The sequence below is a fragment of the Neoarius graeffei genome, chromosome 21 (genome assembly GCF_027579695.1).
Source record: "Neoarius graeffei isolate fNeoGra1 chromosome 21, fNeoGra1.pri, whole genome shotgun sequence".
In the NCBI taxonomy this organism is placed as follows: Eukaryota; Metazoa; Chordata; class Actinopteri; order Siluriformes; family Ariidae; genus Neoarius; species Neoarius graeffei.
Window position 1 is genome coordinate 55977576 of NC_083589.1, and position 26536 is coordinate 56004111.

General features: G+C 41.4%; 1 protein-coding gene across 3 annotated transcripts in view; it reads left to right on the top strand.

The window, feature by feature from the left end:
• The window catches only part of kics2 (KICSTOR subunit 2), a 50370-nt gene extending 27302 nt beyond the window's left edge, over positions 1–23068 (top strand). For all 3 annotated transcript variants that reach the window (XM_060903703.1, XM_060903702.1, XM_060903705.1), the window contains exon 4: positions 21245–23068. In XM_060903703.1, the coding sequence (XP_060759686.1) occupies positions 21245–22064 (820 nt within the window). In that variant the 3' untranslated portion in view covers positions 22065–23068. The remainder of the gene's footprint in view (positions 1–21244) is intronic.
• The last annotated feature ends 3468 nt before the right edge of the window (positions 23069–26536 follow it).

Below are 26536 nucleotides of genomic sequence, written 5' to 3' on the forward strand. Positions count from 1 at the left end.
TTGCCGATTTCAACGGGCAAGTATACACACAGACGGATACTGAAACGGACGATAATGCCGAAAATTTTCGCACATGAATACTCCCACATGTCATCCGATAAATCCAGTTATGTTCCGTCCACACACGGACTGGCCATCGGGAGTAGCGGGAGTTTTCCCGGTGGGCTGGTGGTTCAGTGTGGGCCGGCGGAGAAAAAAAAAAAAAAAAAAAACAGTTGCGCGCTGGCCTTTAATATGATAAGCAATGTTAACAGTTTCTTTAACAAACTGTTAACATTGCTTATTACAGTTGCGCGCTGGCCTTTAATATGATAAGCAATGTTAACAGTTTGTTAAAGAAACTGTTAACATTGCTTATCATATTAAAGGCCAGCGCGCAACTGTTTTTTTTTTTTTTTTTCTCCGCTGGCCCACACTGAACCACCGGCCCACTGGGAAAACTCCCGCTACTCCCGATGGCCAGTCCGTGTGTGGTTCCGCCATCATTTACAAATCGTAAGAAACACAGTTTAATACGAAAAATACTGAAAACTTGAAATGAAAAATCAGAATATTTCATCGTTTCCGCCATTTTGGCCCGCACTGAATCTTGTAACATGCGGACTGAATAAATCGCGAATTCTGATTGGTCGAAAATTGCCAAACACCCTGCGTTGTAGTTTCCTCTTTCTTGGCGGGAGAACCGCATTTTTTTTTGCTGACTCACTCTTCTGGATCAAGATGAATCCCAACAAACGCCCCAAATTGAATGTGACAAAAACTGATTCGTTTTTCCACAAAAAGACAGAAAAGGTATGTGTGATACATTGATTAACAAGGGGGTTTCATTGGGGTATGGTAAAATAGAATACTGTTGGGTTTTTTTTTTTATTAAATACTGTAACTAGATCAAAAGATTATATACAATTCATTGTTGTTTTTCTTTTCACTTTTGTTACCAAATCAAACACCATACATACATCTGATACATTCAGGAGTGAAACTGAAAAAAATACAAAGTAAAAATATGCAATATTTCTGATCAAAAATTACACGCCATTTCACCCTGAAAATGTCCTAGAATGCAGGAAATGAAGTCTAAATTTCAAAAATTTTCTGGGGGGGCATGCCCCCAGACCCCCCTAGAGGGACTTCGTGCCTGCGGCGCTCGTCTTCGCACCTGCGGCGCTTATCAGGATTATATAAAATATTATTTTTGACTGGTAAATTTCTTTTTCTGCCTAATACCCTAGTCCTGGGAAGGGTACTCACCTTCTGAAATTAACTCCTCTCAGAATTTTTGGAGGAATTTCACGAAACTTGGCAGGATTCTTTGTTGTATGTCGGTAATACGCATATTGTAATTTTGTTAAATTGGGTCACATTTTACCCGAGTTACAGCCCTTGATTAACAAAATTATACTTTGACAATTTCATGAGTGTTTTCCTTCTGAAATCAACTCCTCTCACTATTTTTGGAGGAATTTCACCAAACTTGACAGGATTCTTTGTTACATGTTGGTACTACGCAGATTTTGTTCAATTGGGTCACGTTTTACCAGAGTTACAGCGCTTGATTAACAGTCTTGTACTTTGACAATTTCATGAAGGTGTGCTCGCCTTCTGACATCAACTCCTCTCACAATTTTTGGACGAATTTCTCGAAGCTTGGCAAAAGGCCTTGTTATATGACGGTAATACGCAGATTGCGATTTAATTTCGTTTGTGAAAATTTTCCCCGAGTTTTGACCCTTCATTAAATAACTTGTACTTTGACAATTTCATGAGGGTGAACGTTCTTCTGAAATCAACTCCGCTCACAATTTGTGGAGGAATTTCACCAAACTTGGCGAAAGGCTTTGTTATATGACAGTTATACGCAGATTGAAATTTCGTTTAATTTAGGCAAGTTATGCCCTTGATTTGTTAACTTGGGCAATTTCATCAAGGTGTGCTTGCTTTCTGAAATCAACTTCACTCATTTTTAAAATTTTTTTTTTCTCCTGCGGGACAAAAGGCCCGAAGCGGGATTATGTCGTGGCGATGTCCGTCCCGGGAAGGGTACTCACCTTCTGAAATTTAACTCCTCTCAGAATTTTTGGAGGAATTTCACGAAACTTGGCAGGATTCTTTGTTGTATGTCGGTAATACGCATATTGTAATTTTGTTCAATTCAGTTGCATTTTACCAGAGTTATGGCCGAGTTGCCAGCAGGGGATATTGTGCTCTCGGAGCACTCTTGTATATCACGATTTTCAAGTTTTGCTTCCAAAACATGTATCTTAATGAAGCTGGCATCATACTTTCATTAGAAAGCTGCGTTAAACACATTTAGGAAAGGGGTTTGGCCCCGTCACTGCTCATGCACATGAATCCAAATATTTAATATTCCTTGCTGCACTTCAAGAACGTTTCTCACTTTTGGAGCTGCTTGTTTTAATTTACACTCGATGCTCATCCTCTTCCTTGCGTCATATCTGTAAGGTGTTTTCAAGATGAAGGCACTTTTAGCCACCAAGAGCAATTTGGCTCACTCACAGTAATTTATGTTTAACTCTATCTCAATATGAACACCCTCATAAAATTAATCAGGAGTCATTCAATAAACTTTCTCTTAGGCCACACCAATTCAATTAGTTGGTTCTCGGAATCGCCGCTTTAAGAAAACGCAAAATGAAAGAAAAAAAAATCAGACTGCCGCCAACAGAAAAGGTGACGTGAGGTCACGTGACGTCGAAAACCAATCAAATCGCCCCTTTTCACTTTCGATAAAGACTTGTGGAAGAAACATGCCTGTGGAGGGGAGTCCTGCAAAGCCTGTGTTTGTGATTGTTAGGATATTCAGCGAACAGAAGCGTAAAATCTTTGACAGCTGTGTTGAAAATCTGTTTACTGGTTTGCCTGTATTGTTTGGTCTATTTCCACCACTAATTTTACCATCAGAGCAATTTTTTTTTTATTTCGCCCGCTCGCTTCATATTTTTCCTGAAAAAATCCGAGAACCAACTAATTAAATTGGTGTGGCCTTAGGAGGATTCAGTAAAATGCAGTCAGGGCTCGACATTAACTTTTTAATCCACCAGTAAGATTTTTCACTCGTCCTGACCGTAACCTTTTTATTCCTATGTTTTTACTATTTCAATGAAAGGAAAGTGTTTTTAACAAAGTTGATCAAAAAGCAGGGGATTATGATCATCATGCTTTAATGATTTTATAACTTTTCAGTAAAACTGTAACCAGCGTTTCCCACAGACCAGGTAGCAATTTGTGGTGCTCCACTGTGCCGATGAGGGAATCATGCGCGGTGGCAGTCGGTGGAGTCGGTCATTGGGGTGTATGCAAAGTGTTTACAGCGGGCGGTGTTCAAACACACAGTATTTTTCTTCAGAGTCACCTGCTGGGACTATTTTAAAGCTACAAGAAGCATTTGAAATTATTCAGTTCAATCTAAATTCTTTAAAGTTCTTTAAGAGAAGACCGCTAAAACAATTTTTACCAGAATCCTTCCTGGTTTCATTCCTCGACCCAACTTTACATTACAGGGCAGGCCGTTAGTTTGCTGGGCTTGATGTTGGTGGAAAACCTGTCTTTAAATTTATGAAAATTACTCACCAAAATTGAAGTTAAAGTTTAGTTTTTACTAGAGATGCACCGATTGCAATTTTTTGGGCCGATTCCGATTTCCCATGGAGTGTGACCTGCCGATACCGATTTTGGCCAATTTCATTTTTTCAAACCACTTCACAGCACACACAAAGACTATTTTCTTTTTATCTTTTCTTTAATAGAACATTCTGCCAGATTTTCAGTAATAAATTTTCAACACTTCAAAGGTTGAAAACAAACAAAAAGACATTGTTCTTTGTAAAATCTTTCTTCACGTTTGGTATTAACATATTAATTCCTGAAATAGGAAATTCACACACACATTTTTTTCTTTTCCCATCCAATATCTGGCACAAAAACAACCCCCCCCCCATATATTATTTGCCTACTGCTATGGAACACACTTTCATAAGCCTATTTAGATCTGAAAACTTCTGCCTTATAGAACAACCCATTTCTTCATTCAGTATCAAAATACAAAAATAATTTCCAGTCATACTTGTACCATAGCCATTCTATCATCTTTGTCAAATGTGTATTTGTAGAGTAATTTCCAATGGAATCAAGTGCATCCAAGGTTGTAAAACAAAGACATTTTTCTCTCTCTTTGTACAAATCTAACTAGATGTTTGGTAATAAGCTAACGTATTAATTCCTGTAATGGGAAATTCACACAACCACAAACATATTTTCTTCTTTTCACATCCAATATCTGGCACAAAAAAATTCACTATAATTGGATAGCCAAATAGTGAATGTTTTTGTTAACGGCGCGCGCGCCGGAGCTCGTTAGGCGCGCAGGAGTGACACTGTTCTGCGCAACACAATCGCACTAGAAAGCATGTTCAAGCTGCCAGTGTAGCTGCAGTCTTTTTAGTTGTGAATTATGAGTATTTCCACTTTCATCTCTGTGATGCACAAGTTTTGATCGGCAGAAAATCAGCATATTTTAATTTTGACCAGCTGGTCGCCGGTCATGGCCGATCATGTGAAAATCGGCTGATTCCGATCGGCAGCCGGCCAATCGGTGCATCTCTGGTTTTTACCTTAGTTTTTTGCCTTTTTGGTGGCAATCTTTCAATCATTCTTTAGTTGACATTCAAGGAATAAATTGCAAAAAACAAGCTGGAGGTTTTTATTTTAAATATTGAACTCAACACTTACCTCAACCAATACTAAAATGAAATAAATAATATAATGTAACAACAAAATAATAATAAAATATATCATAATTAGATGTAAGAAACCACTTAAGGTAACACCAAGGCAACTAACAATAATGAAAAAGCATTACCCTAATTGGTGCAAAGCCTGCATGCCCTATCAGAACATTTAATTCTGCGTGGCTTCCTGAAAAAAAAAAACTCCAGTGCCCTATCGTAAGGGAAGTCATTGCTGAAGCGGGATAAACGGGATAATGCAATAAGGCCGGTTCCTCGCATCAAGCTGCTACTGTATGCATCAAAATTGGTTTATAGCCTGACTCAGGGATGTCCGTTTCCTGTAAGCCAAGAAGGCTGTGATAAAGCTCATCACCAGCACGACGTAGGCTACCTTTTAAAATAAGGGGTCGGAAGGCGAATCGGGAAGGCTGCGTTATTTTTTAATTAGCCTAACAGGCCTACCTGCAGTCCGGGTATATGCGCACCGGCAGGCCTGTGGACACGCCCCTCTCTCTCTCTGGGTGCGCACGCGTGTGAACGAGAAGAAAGAGCACTATGAATGAATGGAACGATACACAACGGAATTATTTTTTTTTTCAAAATCATGAGTCTGATTGTGTGGCACTAGGAATCCATTGTGTGGCGCTGCGCCACACAGTGGTCTATGTATGGGAAACCCTGCTGTAACAGTAAAGAGAAACCATCCAAAGCCCTGGTGTGTGTGTGTGTGTGTGTGTGTTCTAACCTATTACCTGATCTGCAGTTTTAAGAGTTAGACTCGACCAAATTCAAAGCTTCTGCAGGAAATAAAGTTAAATCTTGATTAATCCATCCAATAAAACCTGAAGTATAAATTTAATTTAAAGAAATGAAACTGAAGGGAAACAAGTTGGATATGATGGGGGGGCGGAATCACATTGTGAATGAAAACAAACCGTAAGTGATTTCAACACTGTCGTAAAATTCCCCCAAAATATTTTACCACATTTGTGATGGTTAATGTGAGCCATACAAAAGAAAAATAGTGAAATGTTGGAATGAAATGAAATGATTCGCCACCGTTATTTATTTTGAGGTATTTGATTGCCATTTCTCCGATTTTGATAAATTCAGAGTCGAATAATAAGCTCTAATTAGATATTAGAACGTGCAGGGATGAAAGTCTTCCGGATTTACCCGGAAATCCGGATATTTGACAAAACTCTTAAATCTCCAGTTTTCCAAATGGAGAAATTTATTTTTCGGATTTTTCACGTTCCTAGACGCAGCGTAATACTTCGCATCGTCCTTGCATGGGCGCAGTCCTTAAATAGCCCAAACATAGTTCACTGATTTAAAGACGGGTGTTCTTTGTTAACGGCGCACACGCGCGCCCAAGGCGCACCTTCAGGTGCATGTGCTAAGGCGCGCAGGACTGACACCGTTCTGCGCAACACAATCGCACTAGAAAGCCTGTTCAAGCTGCCAGTGTAGCTGCAGTCTTTTTAGTTGCGAATTACAAGTATTCCCTCATGTTAATAATTCACCATGTCAAGACAAGCAAAACTTTTCTCCTTCTTTTGACGTGAAGAGGTAAACAATTTTGGAACCCTGGAAACTCTGCCCTAATGTAATACGAGTCCCAAACCACATCACTGTACTACGTAGTCTATGAAAATGGTCCCCCATGCAAGATTGATCATTGGCTGTAACGTCTAAAATCAAGCTTCAACGTTTTGCCCAAAATGGAAATAACAAACAGCGATATGATAAAGTAAATAAATAGCCTCCAAACCTCAGCTCCAAAATGGCTGCACAAAATCATCTTCAGTTTAATTTGTATCTGCAGTGTAGCTCCATTCCTGGATGCTGCTTTCGTGGCGCCTCAGAAGTGCTAATACGCAAGTTGTAATAACGGCGTTTCCCTATTTGCAACAAACTAGCTGACTGTTAGTGAGAACACTAATGATCACCTCCTCAAAACCGTGATTAGTTTTATCAGTGGTATAGTCACCACTTCTTCCCTGTTAATTCCCAACCAACAACTACGTTGAGTGTCCCGAGACGGGAAATCGTCATTACTTGCAAATTGCCACTTTCAAGGCACCAAGAACGCAGGATAATAACGTCATTACCTACGGCTGTACGATCGACTTGTGAAGTAGAGAAATAAACCTGGACTTCATGGACTCCTCCACGAAGCTTCACTGATTATGGGTCTGTCTCAGAAACTGGGTGCTGTGGGGGTCCCCCACTAAATATACTCAGTCAATAAACTATACGGTTTTGAATGGTGATGTTGGTTTTAATTTTAAATAAAATGATGAAAGAAATAATACAGATAAAACAATCTTTGTGAATATTCTATTCAGAATTTGGCCAAAATTCTGCAAATTTGTGGAAAAATGGCGGCTTGATCTGGGACATGATAAATGGTTGACTACGTCGCATTCCCTTAAAAAGGTTGTAGTCCACTGAAAAGTCTACAGTTATCACTAATTGTATTTTAAGTTGTAACTTTATACACCTAAGGATTGGTGCGCTCACAGAATAATCATAACCGGAATAAAACGTCATGCAAAATATTTGATCACCGTTGTAACTCCATTTTCCACATACCCAAAACCAATACGATCGTTTTTTTTTTTTTATCTAAACAGAGAGCCTCAGGGTCAAGGTAGCCTGGCTAACGCGACTTCAAAGCTCTCCGAGCAGTTGGTCTGGCCAAGCTATTAAGCCAAACCGTTTCCCAGAGCCCGTGGTTGACCCGCCTCCCTGAAATGCCTCAGTTTGCTACTGGTCGAAGCCAGAAAAGGCTGTGACGAAGCTTAAACCAATCACATCACTCTTTCCTCTGACACATGTGATGCGACGGGGCTAACTGGTAGATTAAACTCTTACCCAAGCCGGTCGGGAGCAAGGCGAAAACGTCCTTCCTTTCAATAAATACCTCCAGGGCTGCTCTTTGCTCCGTTTTCAAGGAGAACTTCCCGTTGAATGCTTTCAATACAGCATCTACCGCTGTGTTAAAGGCTTGCCGCTGCTCCATGTTCGTGATGTGAATGAAGCGTTTCCGGCATAGATTCTGTAAACAATCTATGGCTTCCGGTCGCAGTTCTACTACGTCACTGCCTTGAACACGCCTCTACCCAGGGCCGTTGGAGATGCTCAAAGTTGATTGGTTCCCGATTTTTCGGGAGCTTGGAAATGCTGTAGATAGCCTGCCTGGCCAGACTAAGCTCGGAACAGGCCCTCGTGTTGCGTCACGCTTAGGATGGGCGGGCCCAGGCAAGGGTCACGGTCACTACCTCACCAAAAGTAGGATCTTAAAATCACTACGCCATATAAAAATTTACAACCCCGATTCCAAAAAAGTTGGGACAAAGTACAAATTGTAAATAAAAACGGAATGCAATAACTTGCAAATCTCAAACTGATATTGTATTCACAATAGAACATAGACAACATATCAAATGTCAAAAGTGAGACATTTTGAAATTTCATGACAGCAACACATCTCAAAAAAGTTGGGACAGGGGCAATAAGAGGCTGGAAAAGTTAAAGATACAAAAAAGGAACAGCTGGAGGACCAAACTGCAACTCATTAGGTCAATTGGCAATAGGTCATTAACATGACTGGGTATAAAAAGAGCATCTTGGAGTGGCAGCGGCTCTCAGAAGTAAAGATGGGAAGAGGATCACCAATCCCCCTAATTCTGCGCCGACAAATAGTGGAGCAATATCAGAAAGGAGTTCGACAGTGTAAAATTGCAAAGAGTTTGAACATATCATCATGTACAGTGCATAATATCATCAAAAGATTCAGAGAATCTGGAAGAAGCTCTGTGCGTAAGGGTCAAGGCCGGAAAACCATACTGGGTGCCCGTGATCTTCGGGCCCTTAGACGGCACTGCATCACATACAGGCATGCTTCTGTATTGGAAATCACAAAATGGGCTCAGGAATATTTCCAGAGAACATTATCTGTGAACACAATTCACCGTGCCATCCGCCGTTGCCAGCTAAAACTCTGTAGTTCAAAGAAGAAGCCGTATCTAAACATGATCCAGAAGCGCAGACGTCTTCTCTGGGCCAAGGCTCATTTAAAATGGACTGTGGCAAAGTGGAAAACTGTTCTGTGGTCAGACGAATCAAAATTTGAAGTTCTTTATGGAAATCAGGGACGCCGTGTCATTCAGACTAAAGAGGAGAAGGACGACCCAAGTTATCAGCGCTCAGTTCAGAAGCCTGCATCTCTGATGGTATAGGGTTGCATTAGTGCATGTGGCATGGCCAGCTTACACATCTGGAAAGACACCATCAATGCTGAAAGGTCTATCCAGGTTCTAGAGCAACATATGCTCCCATCCAGACGACGTCTCTTTCAGGGAAGACCTTGCATTTTCCAACACGACAATGCCAAACCACATACTGCATCAATTACAGCATCATGGCTGCGTAGAAGAAGGGTCCGGGTACTGAACTGGCCAGCCTGCAGTCCAGATCTTTCACCCATAGAAAACATTTGGCGCATCATAAAACGGAAGATACGACAAAAAAAGACCTAAGACAGTTGAGCAACTAGAATCCTACATTAGACAAGAATGGGTTAACATTCCTATCCCTAAACTTGAGCAACTTGTCTCCTCAGTCCCCAGACGTTTACAGACTGTTGTAAAGAGAAAAGGGGATGTCTCACAGTGGTAAACATGGCCTTGTCCCAACTTTTTTGAGATGTGTTGTTGTCCTGAAATTTAAAATCACCTAATTTTTCTCTTTAAATGATAAATTTTCTCAGTTTAAACATTTGATATGTCATCTATGTTCTATTCTGAATAAAATATGGAATTTTGAAACTTCCACATCATTGCATTCTGTTTTTATTTACAATTTGTACTTTGTCCCAACTTTTTTTGGAATCGGGGTTGTAGTTATAAATCTGCAATTTTGTTTTTTAAAACGAAAGCTGAACGTTAGGTATAGAATATGTTTCTTACAGAATGTTACAATGGTAGCTGGTCTTGTATGAGTTTCTGAGCTATAAAATGAGTTGTGGTCTATTTTTTACCGTAGCGTGTTATTTGTGTGCGGGGAAGGACACACATTAACAATTTGCATGTGTAGAATGGAATTTTCCACTCCAACAGTTAGAAGTTGATCGTGCTTCCATTTGCGGTCTTTCTGTTACGCGGGTGATCTGTTCGGACGTTATCGCTGAAAAGGTGAGTTTTGACAGTTTTTATTTTGTTTTAGTCTTGCAGTATAAGGCAATAGAATGTTTTTTTTCATATTTCGTAGTGTTTGCGTATTTTTGGCCAATATTTTGCAGCCATGGTCAATTTAGATCGAACTTTTGATAGAATCTACGGCCAGTCACTTTGCCCCGCCCCCGCCTCGCGCTCCGTCCGGCGCGGTAGTGATGTCCCGTTGCTCGCATGCCGCAGCAGAGACCCGCGCGACCTTCAGCCGGTACAGTCGCTGTTCTTTTACCACCGCCGTTATTCTCATCTTTCCGGTGTGTTCTTGATTTTTCCATTGTGTCCTATTTCGCCATATCAAATACCCAAAATGTATCATATTATTCATATTTAAGTGAATAATCAATTCAGTCATCATAACTTGGCATTTTTAACCCAAGCAATCAAAAAGAGGAAATTTATTCAATATTTTCACTCGTCTGTGAAGGAGGAGCTTTAATTCTTCATGCTGTAGTTATTTTATATGGAAATCAATTTTACAAAAGCATTTGAATTGTAATCAAAAAGATTTTCCACAGTGGAGGCCAGATAAAGCAAGATACTATCTTTATTCTTATTAAACATGACAAAAGAAACATTGAGTGTTAGGGAAATGCAAAAAAAAAAAAGTAAAATTAGAAAATTTATTTTTTGACCATAATGTCCCAAATGGGAGAGCAGTTTCTGAGACGGACCCTTATACGTATTCACCACTCAAGCGGTGTGTGTACGTGCACATGAACCAGTGTTATGTCAAGCTGAAGTTGCCACAGTCAGTCACGATTTTAACACGGTGGAACAAACGTCAGAAAAAAAAGCCGTGTCCAGACGGTCCTGATGTAATAATGGCATAAGTGCGGTCAGTCTACAAGCAGCAAAAAAGCTGCACTGTGTTTAAAATGGTGTGATTGTTAAAGCACACGGCTCTCGCTCCGAGACTGTCTCCGCTCAGCAGGTTTTATTTGTGGAAAGTTTTTTGCTGCAGGTTACGCTTGGCCATCCTCTAATGGTATTTTGCCAAATCCTCTGTTTAAAAAAAAAAAAGTACAGGTAATGTTATGGCTTGACAGAGGTTTTGAGTAACTCGAACATCATGGCGTGGCATTACGCAGACTGAAGCAGGATTCTGTCCTTAATAAGTTAGTCTTGAATGGTTTCTTCTGAAAGCGGGAGTGTGACGCTGTGGTTCGACACACTGAGCGCAGTTCGAGTATCCGAGTCACGTGTTTAATAGTGCACTGATGAATTCCTCATTACTCGCACTAAAAGGACACGATGTCTGTGTAGCCGCAGTGTTTTCATAAGCGGTCACTCCCAGGAACTTGCTGTGCGCAGTGTTTCGTCTGTCTAGAGGTTTGCTTATCTAGCTAGTTATGGTAGTACAGATGCTAGCTATTGATTATGAAAAATCTGTACTTTTTAAATATACAGAAATTAGAGGTCGACCGATCTATCGGCCGGCCGATTTAATCAGCCGATTTTTGCCATTTTTTAATGAATCAGCATCGGCCGATTTTCTTATTTGGTCGCACCGATTTAAAGTCAGGCACGACAGCTACGTAGAACGCGGCATGCTAAAAGACCCAAGCCAACAAACGTTTCAGGAGTCAGCAGAGAGAGCCTACAGGTAAGGCTTCAATTCTTACATTTCAATGTCCTAAAGTCGTATATTTGCTCTCATGATAGTTGTAATCTGTGATGTGTTGCTTCATTTAGCAAAAGGAAAAACGAATAGCATTTCAACTGCATCGGAGTTGTAGAATTCCTCTCGAAACGAAACGTTGCGATGCGTAGCCTTGTGGCCGCGAGTGCGTCGGGAATGCGTCGACTATGTAAGCCCCCTTAACGCTGGTGACCGCTATGTTCCGATCTAAACTGTAGTAACGGACAATCTAAGTGAAAAGTTAACAAAAAGAGGACACAAAACTAACCTGTGAACGTATTATAACATTGCCATCCCATGTCCATTCGTTTTCGCGATGTATACATGTTTGATTTGATTGTGAACCAGAGACCGATGCTAGACCTCTGCAGTTCCTATTTCCGGTTTCCTGCACAGCATGCTGGGAGACGGAGTTTTATATTGTTGAAACGGAAACGTGTGAAAGTTCAAGGCGTGGAAGTTCCACAGTGAAACTGTATAACTTGAACATGTATTTTGCCGTTTTGAAGTAACTATCTGAAGTTGTCACATCATGGAAGTCTTCTTGCACTCTGTTAGTCTATTGATTATTCATTTTAATATGTTTAAGTCATTAATTTGTTAATTCTGAAATTTTCAATAAATCGTGTTAAGTTTATAAGTGTTGTGCGTCCTCTTACTAGTATGATATTTTAGCATGCCAATTAAGGACAATACGAAAGCATATCGGCCCAAAAAAATCGGCAGCTCATATCGGCCATCGGCTGACTCTGACGTCTAAATATCGGCATCGGCTTTAGAAAAACCCATATCGGTCGACCTCTAACAGAAATGTCACATTTGGCTTTAACTTCCGTTATCCTCATTTCCTCATGTATTGAAATTGGTTGATTTTTCATATCACAGGTTTATATTGGTGCATTTCTTCTAATATGTTGTTTCCATAGCAACAGCATACAAAGACTCTCGTATAGCGGATGTCACATCATACAAAATGGCTTTTTAAAAAGTGATACTTTTCTCCTTTGTTAAAAAGATCATTGCTAGAGAGAGAGAGAGAGAGAGAGAGAGAGAGAGAGAGATGTAACCTTTTTATGGAAGGAGTCTCCAGTGTCGGTATCGACTTCAACAGTTTCGTGCCATGGGAGAAATGATGAACTTGGAGAGATGACTGGAACTAACTTGATTCACGGACATTCTCCATCCATCCATCCTTTTTGGCGCATCACTACAGTGACGTGGCCGCTCTGACCGCTTCAGCCATCAAAGTCTCCAGGGAACATTACAGGGAGTGCAGAATTATTAGGCAAATGAGTATGTTGACCACATTACCCTCTCTATGCATGTTGGCCTACTCCAAGCTGCATAGGCTTGAAAGCCTCCTACCAATTAAGCATACCAGGTGATGTGCATCTCTGTAATGAAAAGGGGTGTGGTCTAATGACATCAACACCCTATATCAGGTGTGCAAAATTATTAGGCAACTTCCTTTCCTTTGGCAAAATGGGTCAGAAGAGGGATTTGACGGACTCAGAAAAGTCAAAAATAGTGACATGTATTGCAAAGGGATGGAGCACTCTTAAAATTCGAACAATCGAACAATCAAGCGCTTCATTCAAAATAGTCAACAGGGTCGCAAGAAGCGCGTTGAAAAAAAAAAAGGCGCAAACTAACTGCCCGTGAACTGAGGAAAGTCAAGCATGAAGCTGCCAAGATGCCACTCGCAACCAGTTTTGTCATATTTCAGAGCTGCAACATCACTGGAGTGTCAAAAAGCACAAGGTGTGCAATACTCAGGGACACGGCCAAGGTAACAAAGGCTGAAAAACGACCACCACTGAACAAGACACACAAGATGAAACGTCAAGACTGGGCCAAGAAGTATCACAAGACTGATTTTTCTAAGGTCTTATGGACAGATGAAATGAGAGTGAGTCTTGATGGGCCAGATGGATGGGCTCGTGGCTGGATCAGCAAAGGGCAGAGAGCTCCAGTCCGACTCAGACGCCAGCAAGGTGGAGGTGGGGTACTGGTATGGGCTGGTATCATCAAAGATGAGCTTGTGGGACCTTTTCGGGTTGAGGATGGCGTCAAGCTCAACTCCCAGTCCTATTGTCAGTTTTTGGAAGACACCTTCAAGCAGTGGTACAGGAAGAAGTCAGCATCCTTCAAGAAAAACATGATTTTCATGCAGGACAATGCTCCATCACACGCATCCAAGTACTCCACAGCATGGCTGGCCAGAAAGGGTCTAAAGGAAGAAAGATTAATGACGTGGCCTCCTTGTTCACCTGATCTGAACCCCATAGAAAACCTGTGGTCCCTCATCAAATGTGAGATCTACAAGGAGGGGAAACAGTACACATCTCTGAACAGTGTCTGGGAGGCTGTGGTTGCTGCTGCATGCAATGTAGATCGCAAACAGATCAAAACACTGACCGAATCCATGGATGGCAGGCTTTTGAGTGTCCTTGTAAAGAAAGGCGGCTATATTAGTCACTGATTTGTTTTTGGTTTTTTTTTGAATGCCAGCAATGTATATTAGTGAATGTTGAGTTGTTATATTGGTTTCCCTGGTGAAAATAAATGAGTGAAATGGGTATATGTTTGTTTTTTGTTAAGTTGCCTAATAATTATGCACAGTTATAGTCACCTGCACACACAGATATCCTCCTAAGATAGCTAAAACTAAGAAAGCCCTACTCCAACTTCCAAAAATACTCAGTTTTGATATTTATGAGTCTTTTGGGTTCATCAAGAACATAGTTGTTTTTCAATAATAAAACTAATCCTCAAAAATACAACTTGCCTAATAATTCTGCACTCCCTGTACAGTCGTGGTTTCCCGTTGCCTTCTACTGGATTATTATAGAGATTTTCTCCTCTCAACCATTCACACCTATGGACAATTTTTAGAGCCACCAGTTAGCCTAACCTGCATGTCCTTCGACTGTGGAAGAAACCAGAGGAAACCCACACAGGCACAGGGGAGAACATGCAAACTCGTGGATGTTCTACAACATTTAAAGCTAATTATAAACTGAATAAAATGCAAAAAATTTGTTAAATTAACAATTGGGTTGGTTGGTAAGTCGCTGTGGTATAAGGCGAATGAAATGTCACCAGAGGTGCAAAATAAATTAACTTCAGTATGGGAAGTTATGCCGCTTATGTCCGGCTGCATCACACCACCATGTCATTGATTGATTGATTACTTTCCTATAACAGACCGTCCCTGAATGATTTATTCCTGACTTGAAGGAGAACTGAAGGCAAAAATTTTTTAAATCAAAATTCTATTTCTCATTTTATTAAATATCGGAATGCATTTTTGATCGCTATTTTGTCGCTGCTGTAGCAAGTTCTGAGTGTTTGAAATATGCTCTGTAATATCAGTCCATATGTCAAAGCGACGGCCGTAAACGAGATGCGTTGAGACCTGTTCGACACATCGTCGGAAGGAAGTAAAACGTACAGCGGAAATCAAAGTGACCGACATCTGCCAACGTCGTCAAAAGACGCGCGCGCGCCCTCTTTTGGAATGCTGATGTAATCAAGCCGGAAGTTTTGTTTGTTTGATAGCAATCAGGGAAGTTTGAAAAAAGTCGGCAGTAATCGTCATTTAAACTCGTTTTTGTGCAATACTTTGTTTGGAAAACAGTTTTCAAAATGGCGGCGCTGACCCTTCATGTTTCGAAGTCGCATGAAGGTCGCGCGGATAAGCGACGCCCGCCGTGGACCAAACGAACTAAATTCAACACGGCTAAAAACCGAACAGACCGATAAGTATAATATTTAATTGCGATTAGTTGCCAATACGGGTCACGATATAAGGTTACTAAAACCGAAAACGTAATTGAATCACACGTTAATTAAGAAATAAAGCCAGTTTAAAAATGACTTCAGTTCTTCTTTAATGAGATCTAAATGATTAGAATTAATTTGTACTGTCTAGAAAACTTGGAGACAAAGCTACTGTATGTTAGTTAATTGTATCCCCCCCAGTATTTGGTCTGTTATTTGACCAGAATTTGACAGATTGCTTGCTTTTTTTAATATTTATAAAACCTAAATTTAAATGCAAAGACTAAAAATGCACAAATATTCCATCAGCCTAACAGGATTGTTCACGAGGAAGGAGTAACTGTGTGTGTGAAGGATGCCAATGAGATCTCTGCTCAAGGTGAACTCTGCACTCTGGGAAAGAGATGCAGCTGTGGAGAGAGATGGAGAGGAACAATGCCAGGTTGTAAGTAATAGAGAGAGGGAGGGGGGAGCGGATCTCTACACCGTTATCTGATCAATTAATCATTCAGCGAGTGCTCCTGGACAGGCCCTGTGCTCATCAGCGTCTGGGTCAGAATGAGATTAAAGCCTGGTTAGATGACCCTGACCTTGAAGGATGGAGAGACTGGACCATCTTACTTACTCACTGCAAAGAGGAAATAAAGAAACGTCCCAGTGACAGATTATAAAAATATCTTCCACGTTGAGTCGGAACGTACGCATGCTAATTCATATCAATACTAGCGAATAGAACGTGAAAAATTTTATAGTCAAGACCCTGCTGAAAAAAAACCTCATTCGTTATTCAGAACTTTAGCTGGTGGTCTACTAAAGCTCAGTTGACAAAGCGTTTGTACCAGTGGCGGCTGCTGGTTCTTAAAACAGGGGAAGCCCATTTTACGCATTCATCGTAAAACCTGTAGGCCGGATATCAAAGCATAGAAAGGTGTGCCCCATTAGCACAGTGAACTAGACAACCCTACCTAGTGGCAGAAAGTATTTTTGCTTGTACATTTCATGTTATAGTCTGGCTTGCCAGGCTAGTGCCTCATATCCTTAATCAAAAATATCAAACATCCAAAAATCACTGGCTATTCAATGAAGAGCCTTGAACATCATACCCTGATATGCAACACAGAGTCTTTAACACAACACCCAGCTGTGCAACACATCCTTGAACATCTTCTGCAACACAGTCTGGAAATTCATAACCAGGTAGGCTATGCAACACACAGAACCTTGAAGATTATACCCAGGTATAACCTATAACACAGAGCCCACCATTCTCTTAACATTACTGAACAATACACACTTCAGATTCATGAACATGAACACTATTTATACACAAATTCTGCCCTCCGCTCCTTTTCCAGAAAATGGTCTGTGACCCTGTCATACCAGCTGGTTGTGCTTTCCAGAGACTTCACCAATTTCTGTTAGCAGCTAGCACTGCAGATCCCAATAAGGCTCAAGCTAGCCTACAACCAGATTGAACTACAAATGAAATAAACGAGTGAATTCACGAATGATCAAACTGATAGAATGGATGAAAGTTAACGGAGCACAACGAGTAATATTTACATTTATTTACAGAGTAATGTACAGAGACATCAATGAGAAGAACCGTTTATATGAAAAGAAATTCGGACAGCACTTTGGCACACGACTACACTTTCTCGACATCCGCTGGGGACTGACTGATCATACTTCTGTGTTCCTCGCTGAAGTACCGCCCTCCTCATGTCTTTCAAACACTACTTCCAATAATCCTTTATCAGCCTGGCTTCTTGTCCCTCCCACTGTCTCATTAGTCCCAGAGAAGCCCGGCTTCCCTGGAAGTGACGATTTTGTTGATTTTTTAACCAATAACAACTAGTCGAAATTGGCTGTTCAGAGCCGTCTCGTAGACTGCAACGGATACCCGGCTGCGAGTCAGTGTTGCCAGATACTGCTGACGTTTTCCATCCCAAAATATGTTCAAAACCTGCCAAAATGCACTTAAAACCGCCCAATCTGGCAACGCTGCTGCCAGTCCATAGAGCCCATTGAAATAAGAAAGGTTACAGCCTGGCAGCAAAGGTGATTCTCGTAGCGAACTGCAAGTTCGTCAGACATCACTCAAATAAGTTACAGGATAGTTATGAACATAATATATGCCCAAGATTGTATTTATGTTATGCAAGTTATTGTTTTAATGAGAATTCAACGTCGTAGACGCCGCAGTTTGGGGAGAGAATTTTAGGGGAAGCTCGGCTTCCCTTGTTGTCTCTGAGAAATCGCCCCTGGTTTGTACGGAGAAGCTGCATTGCTCGCATGAAAAATGCCTTACGCTTGTGTTGTTTTAGGTTGTTCGAATCGATCAAATTGTAAAACTGATAAAAGTTTCTTCAGGGTTCCCCGTGAACTAATAAAAAAGGGTGAACGAACACAGGATTTCACAAAAAGACGTCGAGAAAGGTGGCTTTTGAACCTCTCACTGAAATCGAAGGGAGCCGAGTCGAAGCATGCTCGAGTTTTGCAGTGATCACTTGGTGAAAGGTTTAGATTCCCCTCTCAGCTCTGTCCTTAGTGTTTTCAAAGTACTTTTCTTGCAATGTGCTGCTATTTTATGGTACTTTTTTTTTTTAAAGTCACGAAGCGCTAAAGTCCCCAGCTGTTTCTTTGTTTACTCCTCACAAAGTCCATATGCAGGAAGGTCTCGACAAAATTCTTCCCCAGCCGTACAGTTACAATGCGCCGTGATCACTTCTCCGTCTTGTTTAACTAAGATCCAGGTCTTTAAAGGGGTTTCAGCGAGCTCACTGCAGTCCACAGCTGGGAGCACAGGCATCACCCACAGCGAACCAAGGCCTGGAGGGAACCGACGCCCAAAACTGGGTCTGGAGCTACACCACCACCGGCGGACAAAACACTCAAACACACAGGAAAAAATAAATAAATAAAATAAAACAAAAAAAAAGCTCCGGTGAGAAGCGGCAGCCAAAATGCGCACGACGTACTCTCAACCGGAAACGAAAAAAAATAGCAAAAATCTATCAAGTTTAAAGACGCTATAAAGCATTAAACATTAAGCATTGATCACACTTAAAACTTGAAAAATAAACACTTTATTTAATTAACAGGGTGTTTTTAAAAAAGTAATGTTATTTGAGATGTAAATATCCCAGAAACTAGAGTCTCGGCAAATGAACCTGAACAGGCTTAATGTTGAGCAATATAAGATTTATTCCTCAAAATTTGAATGAGAAATTCAAAGGTATGTGGATTCCATGAACGATTTCACAAATTTTCAATATGTGCGCTGCCTGAGACACGACGCGCGCGCTCACACAGAGAGAGACGGCCTTCCTCTCTGAACTGTCTGCGCCGTGTCCAAATCTGCATCGCAGTTGGTGCATGTTTAGAGAATTCTCTCTCTCAGAAATGCACGCTGCAGTCTTGTTCGACTGTGTTGGAGCTTAACTCTAACACACACACAACGCCTTTTCTTCTCCAGTGAATGGCATTTCTATACCTAAAAAGATAAAAACAAATATTTAAAGATGAAAATTTTGACCTGTTTCCACACATGCTGTTAAAATTTGAGGTCAGTTGAACAAGAATTGGCAAAGTTATTAGATTGTGAAATGATATACTTTTTTTTTTTTTTTGAAACACCCTGTATTGTGGAACATATCATGGTGGGGGTGGATGGGTTTGTTTTTGTTTGTTTGTTTGTTTGTTTGTTTATTTTAAAATATATTTAAGTGTCTCTGCCTTCGGTATCGGCAAATAATTTAATTGCTTCCCCGCCACTAACACATCACGATACTTTCTTCAACCTCATCCAATAATTGCTTATTTTTTTTCGTGGTTCAGTTTCCATCAAATCCTGCGCTCTGATTGGCTGGCGAGTGGGTCTGTATCCTACAATACAGACCCCGGTTACGGACCTCTGGTGACTCGTTTGTTCACAACAAAAAACATTGGTAGCATTTTTTTTTTTTTGTCAACCTTTTTTTTTTTTTTTAAATAAGATTTATAAGTATCAAAAATCTTGTAAATTTTTGCCAGCATTTCTCAGTATAATAGCATTAATTTTACAGCATGGATAGCGATAACGACAGTGTTCACAGCGAAAGCAAGTTTTACTACCCTGAGGAAGAAGAAATAAAATAAAACATTTCAGGAGAAAGCTAAAAACCTCTAACTATTGCTAACGCCGAGCAAAAACATGGCTGAATCCTGAATGACTCCTATTTGTATAAATAGGGGACTACATAGGCGGCAAAATGTAGTTTTTTTTTTTTTTTTTCCTGCCATGGAAGTGCACTTGTATACCGAGGAGGAAGCCATTTGCATTACAGCCATGAATGAGGATTCAAAATGGTGGCTCGGCTCGGTTTTCCCTTTCGGGCGCTCTCGTTTTCTGTTAGAATTTGGTAAAGAAAAAAATAAATATATTATTTGCCAGCTTAAGGTCGGTCCGTATGGTGAAATACCGTGACCTCGGCCTTGAATACTGACCTCGGCCCAGAGGGCCTCGCTCAGTACTTTCAAGAACTCGGTCACGGTATTTCACCATACGGACCTCCCAGCTGGTAAATTTTTTTTTTTTTTTTTTTTTTTTTAAATGAAGTTTATTTGACATGGACAGTACACATTAATAAACATAAAATGTAAATGTGCCAGAATTGGCCAAAATGGCTATTTTACGTCTGTTGTCCATGGGCCAGATGCATATTAAAAGAATCAATATACATACATTATGGTAAAAATAATAGGTAAAAACATGTATGTGTGTTCCAGATGTTATTTTATAGTTTTGATGTCTTCGGTATTGTTCTACAATGTAGAAAATACAAAATGCAGAAAAACATATGAACGAGTAGGGGTGTACAAACTTTTCTGACCGGTGTACTGTGTGTATATACTGTATAGATGTATCTCCTTAAAAATGACTACCGAATGGCTTAAGTAACAGATCACACAGACTGTTGGATTTGAATATACATGTCCAGAGAAATGTTTACCACTAAAAGGAAAAAAAATGCATTACAGTAATAAAGAAGTGCTGCTTGACAAACTGGAGTATCAGGATGAGAATATCTTTATATATCGTGTGCTGGTTGGTTGAACACTTAACTGCTACTGTCCACCTCAGCGTTTGTAGCAAGCCATGTGTTCACATCCTTTCACTGATCAGACCAGAGCTGCAAATGAAGGTCTGTGAAAACTCGTTCCTTTCTCAACGAGCAGCCAAATATTTGTTGTTCCAAGTGGTTGGTTCAAACCGCTGAAATTTCTCCTCCAGACCGCCGTGCAGCATGTGCACAGGTGCTGTTGGTGTTTTATCAGCATGTCTTTTTTTTTTTTTTTAAATCCAAATTATAATTCTGATTTTATTACCCAACTGATATCAGTCAGACTCTGATTGATTTGATTAAAAACTCGAAACCCTTCCGCTGTCTGTCTGCATACTCTTGCTTTTATCGACCCCCATTTTATTTATTTTAGTTTCTCTCGCTTTCCTCTTCACTTTGTCTCTCACTCCTTCATTCTCTCTCACGCTCTTGCTGCCTGCTAAGATGCGTAATTAATGTTCAGTCAGGGGTGAAGCATTCGCATGCTGGCTCTGAATACAGAGGTGATGTAATGAGCTAAAAGCAGCGGTGCCATATTCACGACTCTGGTCTTGAACACTAATGAGCCTGGAGAAGCGTACTGGTATAATGTCTCGAACGTACACACACGTTGACGCGTCTCGCATTTGTTCCATCTGATTCCAGTTATTCTGTTCTCAACGCTTTCTATCCATCCATCCATCCATTTTGTGTGTTCCGTGACGACCATTTTGTTTCTCTTTGCTGCAGGTTCCATCATCCCATCCTGAGTCGTCTGGAGAGTGGGTTCCAGGTGGAGGTGGACGTTTTGGCGCAGCTGCTGCGCTGCCAGGCTCAGATCTCAGAGTGGCACTTCCTGCCTTCGCTGCTCAACTTGCACGGAGCTCACGCCAAACTGCAGACGTGGGCTCATGTGTTTGAGCGCCAGCGCGAGACCCGCAAGCACCTGTTCGGCGGCCAGTCCCAGAAGGCCGTGCAGCCGCCGCACTTGTATTCATGGTTGCAGCGTCTCCAGGGGGCGCTTTTGTCCAAGTTCAGCTTCTATTTTCATGAAGCGCTGAGTCGGCAAGCCCCGCCCTCTGAGATGAAGGCGCTGACCGCTCGCACCTCGCCTGATTACTTTGGAAAGATCTCAGCCTTCGTGCGAAAGCATGACGCCACCAACGTTTCACTGGTGTTTGATAACCGTGGCATGGAGAGCTTCCAGGGCCACGGGTACCACCATCCACATTCGTATCGAGAGGCTCCCAAAGGCGTGGACCAGTTCCCTGCTGTGGTCTCGGTTCCAGGTGGCGAGCGGCCGTTAAACCACTGGCCCAACGTCATCATGATCATGAGCGACCGTGCCAACGAGCTCAACACACTCGACAAGGTGACGTACTTTTACGACGACAAGGTCCAGAGTACGTACTTCATGACGAGACCAGAGCCTCACTTCACGCTTGTTGTGATCTTCGATGGCAAGAAAGCAGAGAAGGATTCGCACATCGTGGGCTTTCTGCACGAGATTTCTGGCTCGCTGAGGAACTCCAAACCCTTCAGCACACTCAAGCCAGGCTCCAAAGGCTGAACGTGATCATGTGACCTACTTCATATCTAACGTTCATTAACCACGGCTTTAAGTTAGAACATCTCATCTATCTGATTAAACAATTTCTATGAATCATTGTGCTGCTGAAACTTTTAGTATTATCATTTTAATCTTGAAGAAACACCAGAGGTCCAGTAGCCAGTTTTCTTTTGATCTTGTGACCAATCAGACCACAGGTTTTTTTTTTTTTAATGTATATATTTTTAGTAATTTATTTTTTTTCCACTCCTGCTGCTATGAAACAATTACAGTTCACCTTATTTTTTTTTAATATGCAATGAATAACATTTTTAAGAGCTGGTTAATTTAATTTTTTTTGACCATTTACAAAAATAAAATTTGGATAACTTTAATCTCTTTGCGACATTGATTTACAATCACTTTTATTCATTACGAGTTTATAAAGCACTGGGAGGATTTCACTGTTCATGTGCTCGTAAATGAACGATAGCTTTAAAGGCGCCGTTAACGATTAAGTCTGAATACTTTTGGACGTCTTTTTGGTGAAGTTCGCCTCACATTCCTGCAGCTTAAATTAAAAAAAAAAAATCTGCTTGGAACAAAAATGCTATTCTTTGGAAAGTGGGGGGAGGAATGATGTGGACCACCACCATCCAACCAGTCGGCACAAAGAAAAGTTTCTACTGGTCAGTTCAGGAAGTTGTTCGAGCTGAGAGAATGACTTTGGAGTGAACAAACGCATTACTGGCTTTATTGGTTTGAAGTTTGAGCTTCAGAACGTCCCAGCTTTAGCTAATTTCTGACTGCACCTTAATGTTTTGGGTAAGCAGCTGTTTTTTGTGGAACATAAAACAAATTGAAGTTGCTGTTATTCTTGATTTGTGGCTTTAAATAATGTGAAATAACATTTTACAGGAATTAAAGAACTTGTGAACTCCTTGTGCCTTTTTTTTTTTTCCTCCTCTCATCTACCGTATATGAATCGACACTTGATGTGTGAATAAACTGGAATGTTAAACTGTCCTGCTGTTATTTGTCTCTTTCTAAAGCCTTTTCTAATGAAAACTAAACCTCTTGTTTACAATCATGGTCAGCTCGGTGGTGTAGTGGTTAGCACTGTCGCCTCACAGCAAGAAGGTTCTGGGTTCGAACCCAGCAACTGATGGGGGGGTGGGGGGCTTTGTGTGGAATTTGCATGTTCTCTGTGTCTGTGTGGGTTTCCTCTGGATGCTCCGGTTTCCCCCAAAGACGTGGTTAGGTTTACATGGGGCAGCCTTGGGCTGAAGTGCCCTTGAACAAGGCACCTAACCCACAACTGGGCGCTGTAGCACAGCTGCCCACTGCTCTGGGTATATCTGTGTGCTCTCTGCTTCAGATGGGTTAAATGCAGAGGTTAAATTTCACTGTGTGCTTAAAGGAGATCTGCAGAACCATGGCCTGCCTCACTTTTTGTTTATAAATGCCTTGAGATCTCAAGAATGGTATAGGAATAGTTTTAAGTGTTAACAATAAATCTAGGGGCGGCACGGTGGTGTAGTGGTTAGCGCTGTCGCCTCACAGCAAGAAGGTCCGGGTTCGAGCCCCGTGGCCGACGAGGGCCTTTCTGTGTGGAGTTTGCATGTTCTCCCCGTGTCCGCGTGGGTTTCCTCCGGGTGCTCCGGTTTCCCCCACAGTCCAAAGACATGCAGGTTAGGTTAACTGGTGACTCTAAATTGAGCGTAGGTGTAAATGTGAGTGTGAATGGTTGTCTGTGTCTATGTGTCAGCCCTGTGATGACCTGGCGACTTGTCCAGGGTGTACCCCGCCTTTCGCCCGTAGTCAGCTGGGATAGGCTCCAGCTTGCCTGCGACCCTGTAGAACAGGATAAAGCGGCTAGAGATAATGAGAATATAGTGATTTTTACAAGTAAAATGATTCATATAGGTAGCGGTCTGAGTGAATGACCTTGACATCTGTGATGTCAGCGCAGGAAGTCTATCAGTCTCGTCACCATTTCCGCTATACTAAAACACACAGCTGACTGCGACTCCGATCCTCCATTTTGAGCTAATTTATCACCATGCCATGTAGATGTGTTGCTGGATGGTGCAGTAACACGACGGAAGGTGGATTTATGTTGCATTCACGGCCCAAGAATGCTCAAACTGCAAAGATTTGGACGCATTTTGCGAGAAATTCATGGGCACGTTTTACTGAGGACTCGGACGAAACCTCTGATCTGTTGAGGAGCGTTGGCTATAAGCCCATATTGAAAGAGGGTGCAGCACCAACAATTTAAAGGAAAAGAAAACAAGAAAAGGAAAGTAAGTTCAGTTGCACCAGTTCTTCCGGAGTGTGAGCCGAGCAGTAATGGCGGAGTACTCGGTATGGAGAAAATGGAGAATGAGTGGACCAGCTGTCTGATTTCTCCACTGGATATGCTTGCCTCAGCAGCAATATCTCGCCCTTACGTGGAAGAAGTAAATGAACGGAGAACTGAAAGTCAGATTGTTTCAAAACAATCGGCTACAAGATCGGCCTTCAAGAAGCGAGAACACAGGTAAGATGCGACTCTCATTTGGTTACATCACACCACTCGTTTACCTGCATTTAGATGAATACACGTAACTTGTGTTTAAGTTAGCGGTATAAGATTATTTAATTTGCTTCAGAATGTGATTGTCTCAGTTCATCTGATTATTTAATTAGCCTTTTAAGTTTTTTCAGTGAAAATGCATGCATGTACATGGATGTTGCATAAGTTATAACACCCATCCTGTTTTAATGAGTCACATGAGACTGTCAGTTCAGTTCCATCCAGTTCTCTAGACGGCTTTGTTCTCTGGTTTTATTTCGTAAGGTGGGAGCCTCTGTGGCTGACGTGTTACTATCAGATTCACTTTCCGATGGTTCGAACTGATACGGTTCTATGTGTATAGCAGTAGCATGTACACACACACTAATTTCAGGACTATCACAGTCAGATGTATTACTGTCTGAGGAATCTGAAGAATCTCCAATAAATCTGAATGAAGAGGCCATTGCAACCACTCTCGCCTGCTGAGTCTGGCTTTAGTCTATAACTGTCAAAGGCCTCGGCCTTAAAACCGGTTACCGCTGTGACGTCACGCACCCGGGGCTGGCTGGCTCACTGGGGCAGCTCGAATGCCAATTTTGCGGTCGATTTGAACTCTCAAAAAAAATTTTTTTTTTTATTTTTTATTCCCATTTATGCAGCATACAAGAGTCAAGGATGGAGATACTATCCACTCAGAAATGTATTGACAAAGGCTTCTTGGCTTGGGTTGGTCCAATGAGCTCTAGGAGCTCTTAACAGCTACACTCTAATTATACATACACAGTGCTGAGCGTAAATGAGTGCACCCCCTTTGAAAAGTAACATTTTAAACAATCTCTCAATGAACACAATTTCCAAAATGTTGACGAGACAAAGTTTAATATAACATCTGTTTAACTTATAACGTGAAAGTAAGGTTAATAATATAACTTAGATTACACATTTTTTCAGTTTTACTCAAATTAGGGTGGTGCAAAAATGAGTACACCCCACAACACAAACTACTACATCTAGTACTTTGTATGGCCTCCATGATTTTTAATGACAGCACCAAGTCTTCTAGGCATGGAATGAACAAGTTGGCGACATTTTACATCAATCTTTTTCCATTCTTCAACAACGACCTCTTTTAGTGACTGGATGCTGGATGGAGAGTGATGCTCAACTTGTCTCTTCAGAATTCCCCATAGGTGTTCGATTGGGTTCAGATCAGGAGACGGACTTGGCCACTGAATCATTTTCACCCTGTTCTTCTTCAGAAACCCAACAGCGACCTTAGATGTGTGTTTAGTCATGTTGGAAAAGTGCACGACGACCAAGGGCACGGAGTGATGCTAGCATCTTCTCTTTCAGTATCGAGCAATACGTCTGTGAATTCATGATGCCATCAATGAAATGCAGCTCCCCGACACCAGCAGCACTCATGCAGCCCCACATAAGGACACTGCCACCACCATGTTTCACTGTAGGCACCAGGCATTTTTCTTTGTATTCCTCACCTTTGCGACGCCATGCAGTTTTGAAGCCATCAGTTCCAAAAACATTTATCTTGGTCTCATCACTCCAGAGTATAGAGTCCCAGTAGTCTTCATCTTTGTCACCATGGGCCCTGGCAAACTCTAGGCGGGCTTTTTTGTGCCTGGGCTTTAGGAGAGGCTTCTTTCGTGGACGACATCCATGCATGCCATTCCTCTGCAGTGTACGCCATATTGTGTCACGGGAAATAGTCACCCCAGTTTGGCTTTCTACTTCTTTAGATAACTGCAGTGAACTTGCATGCCGATTTTCTTCAACCCTTCTCATCAGAAGACGCTCCTGTCGAGGTGTTAACTTCCGTAGACGACCTGGACGTCTCTGTGAGATGGTTGCAGTTCCATCTTTCTTAAATTTTTGTACCACTTTTGCTACAGTATTCTGACTGATAAGTAAAGCT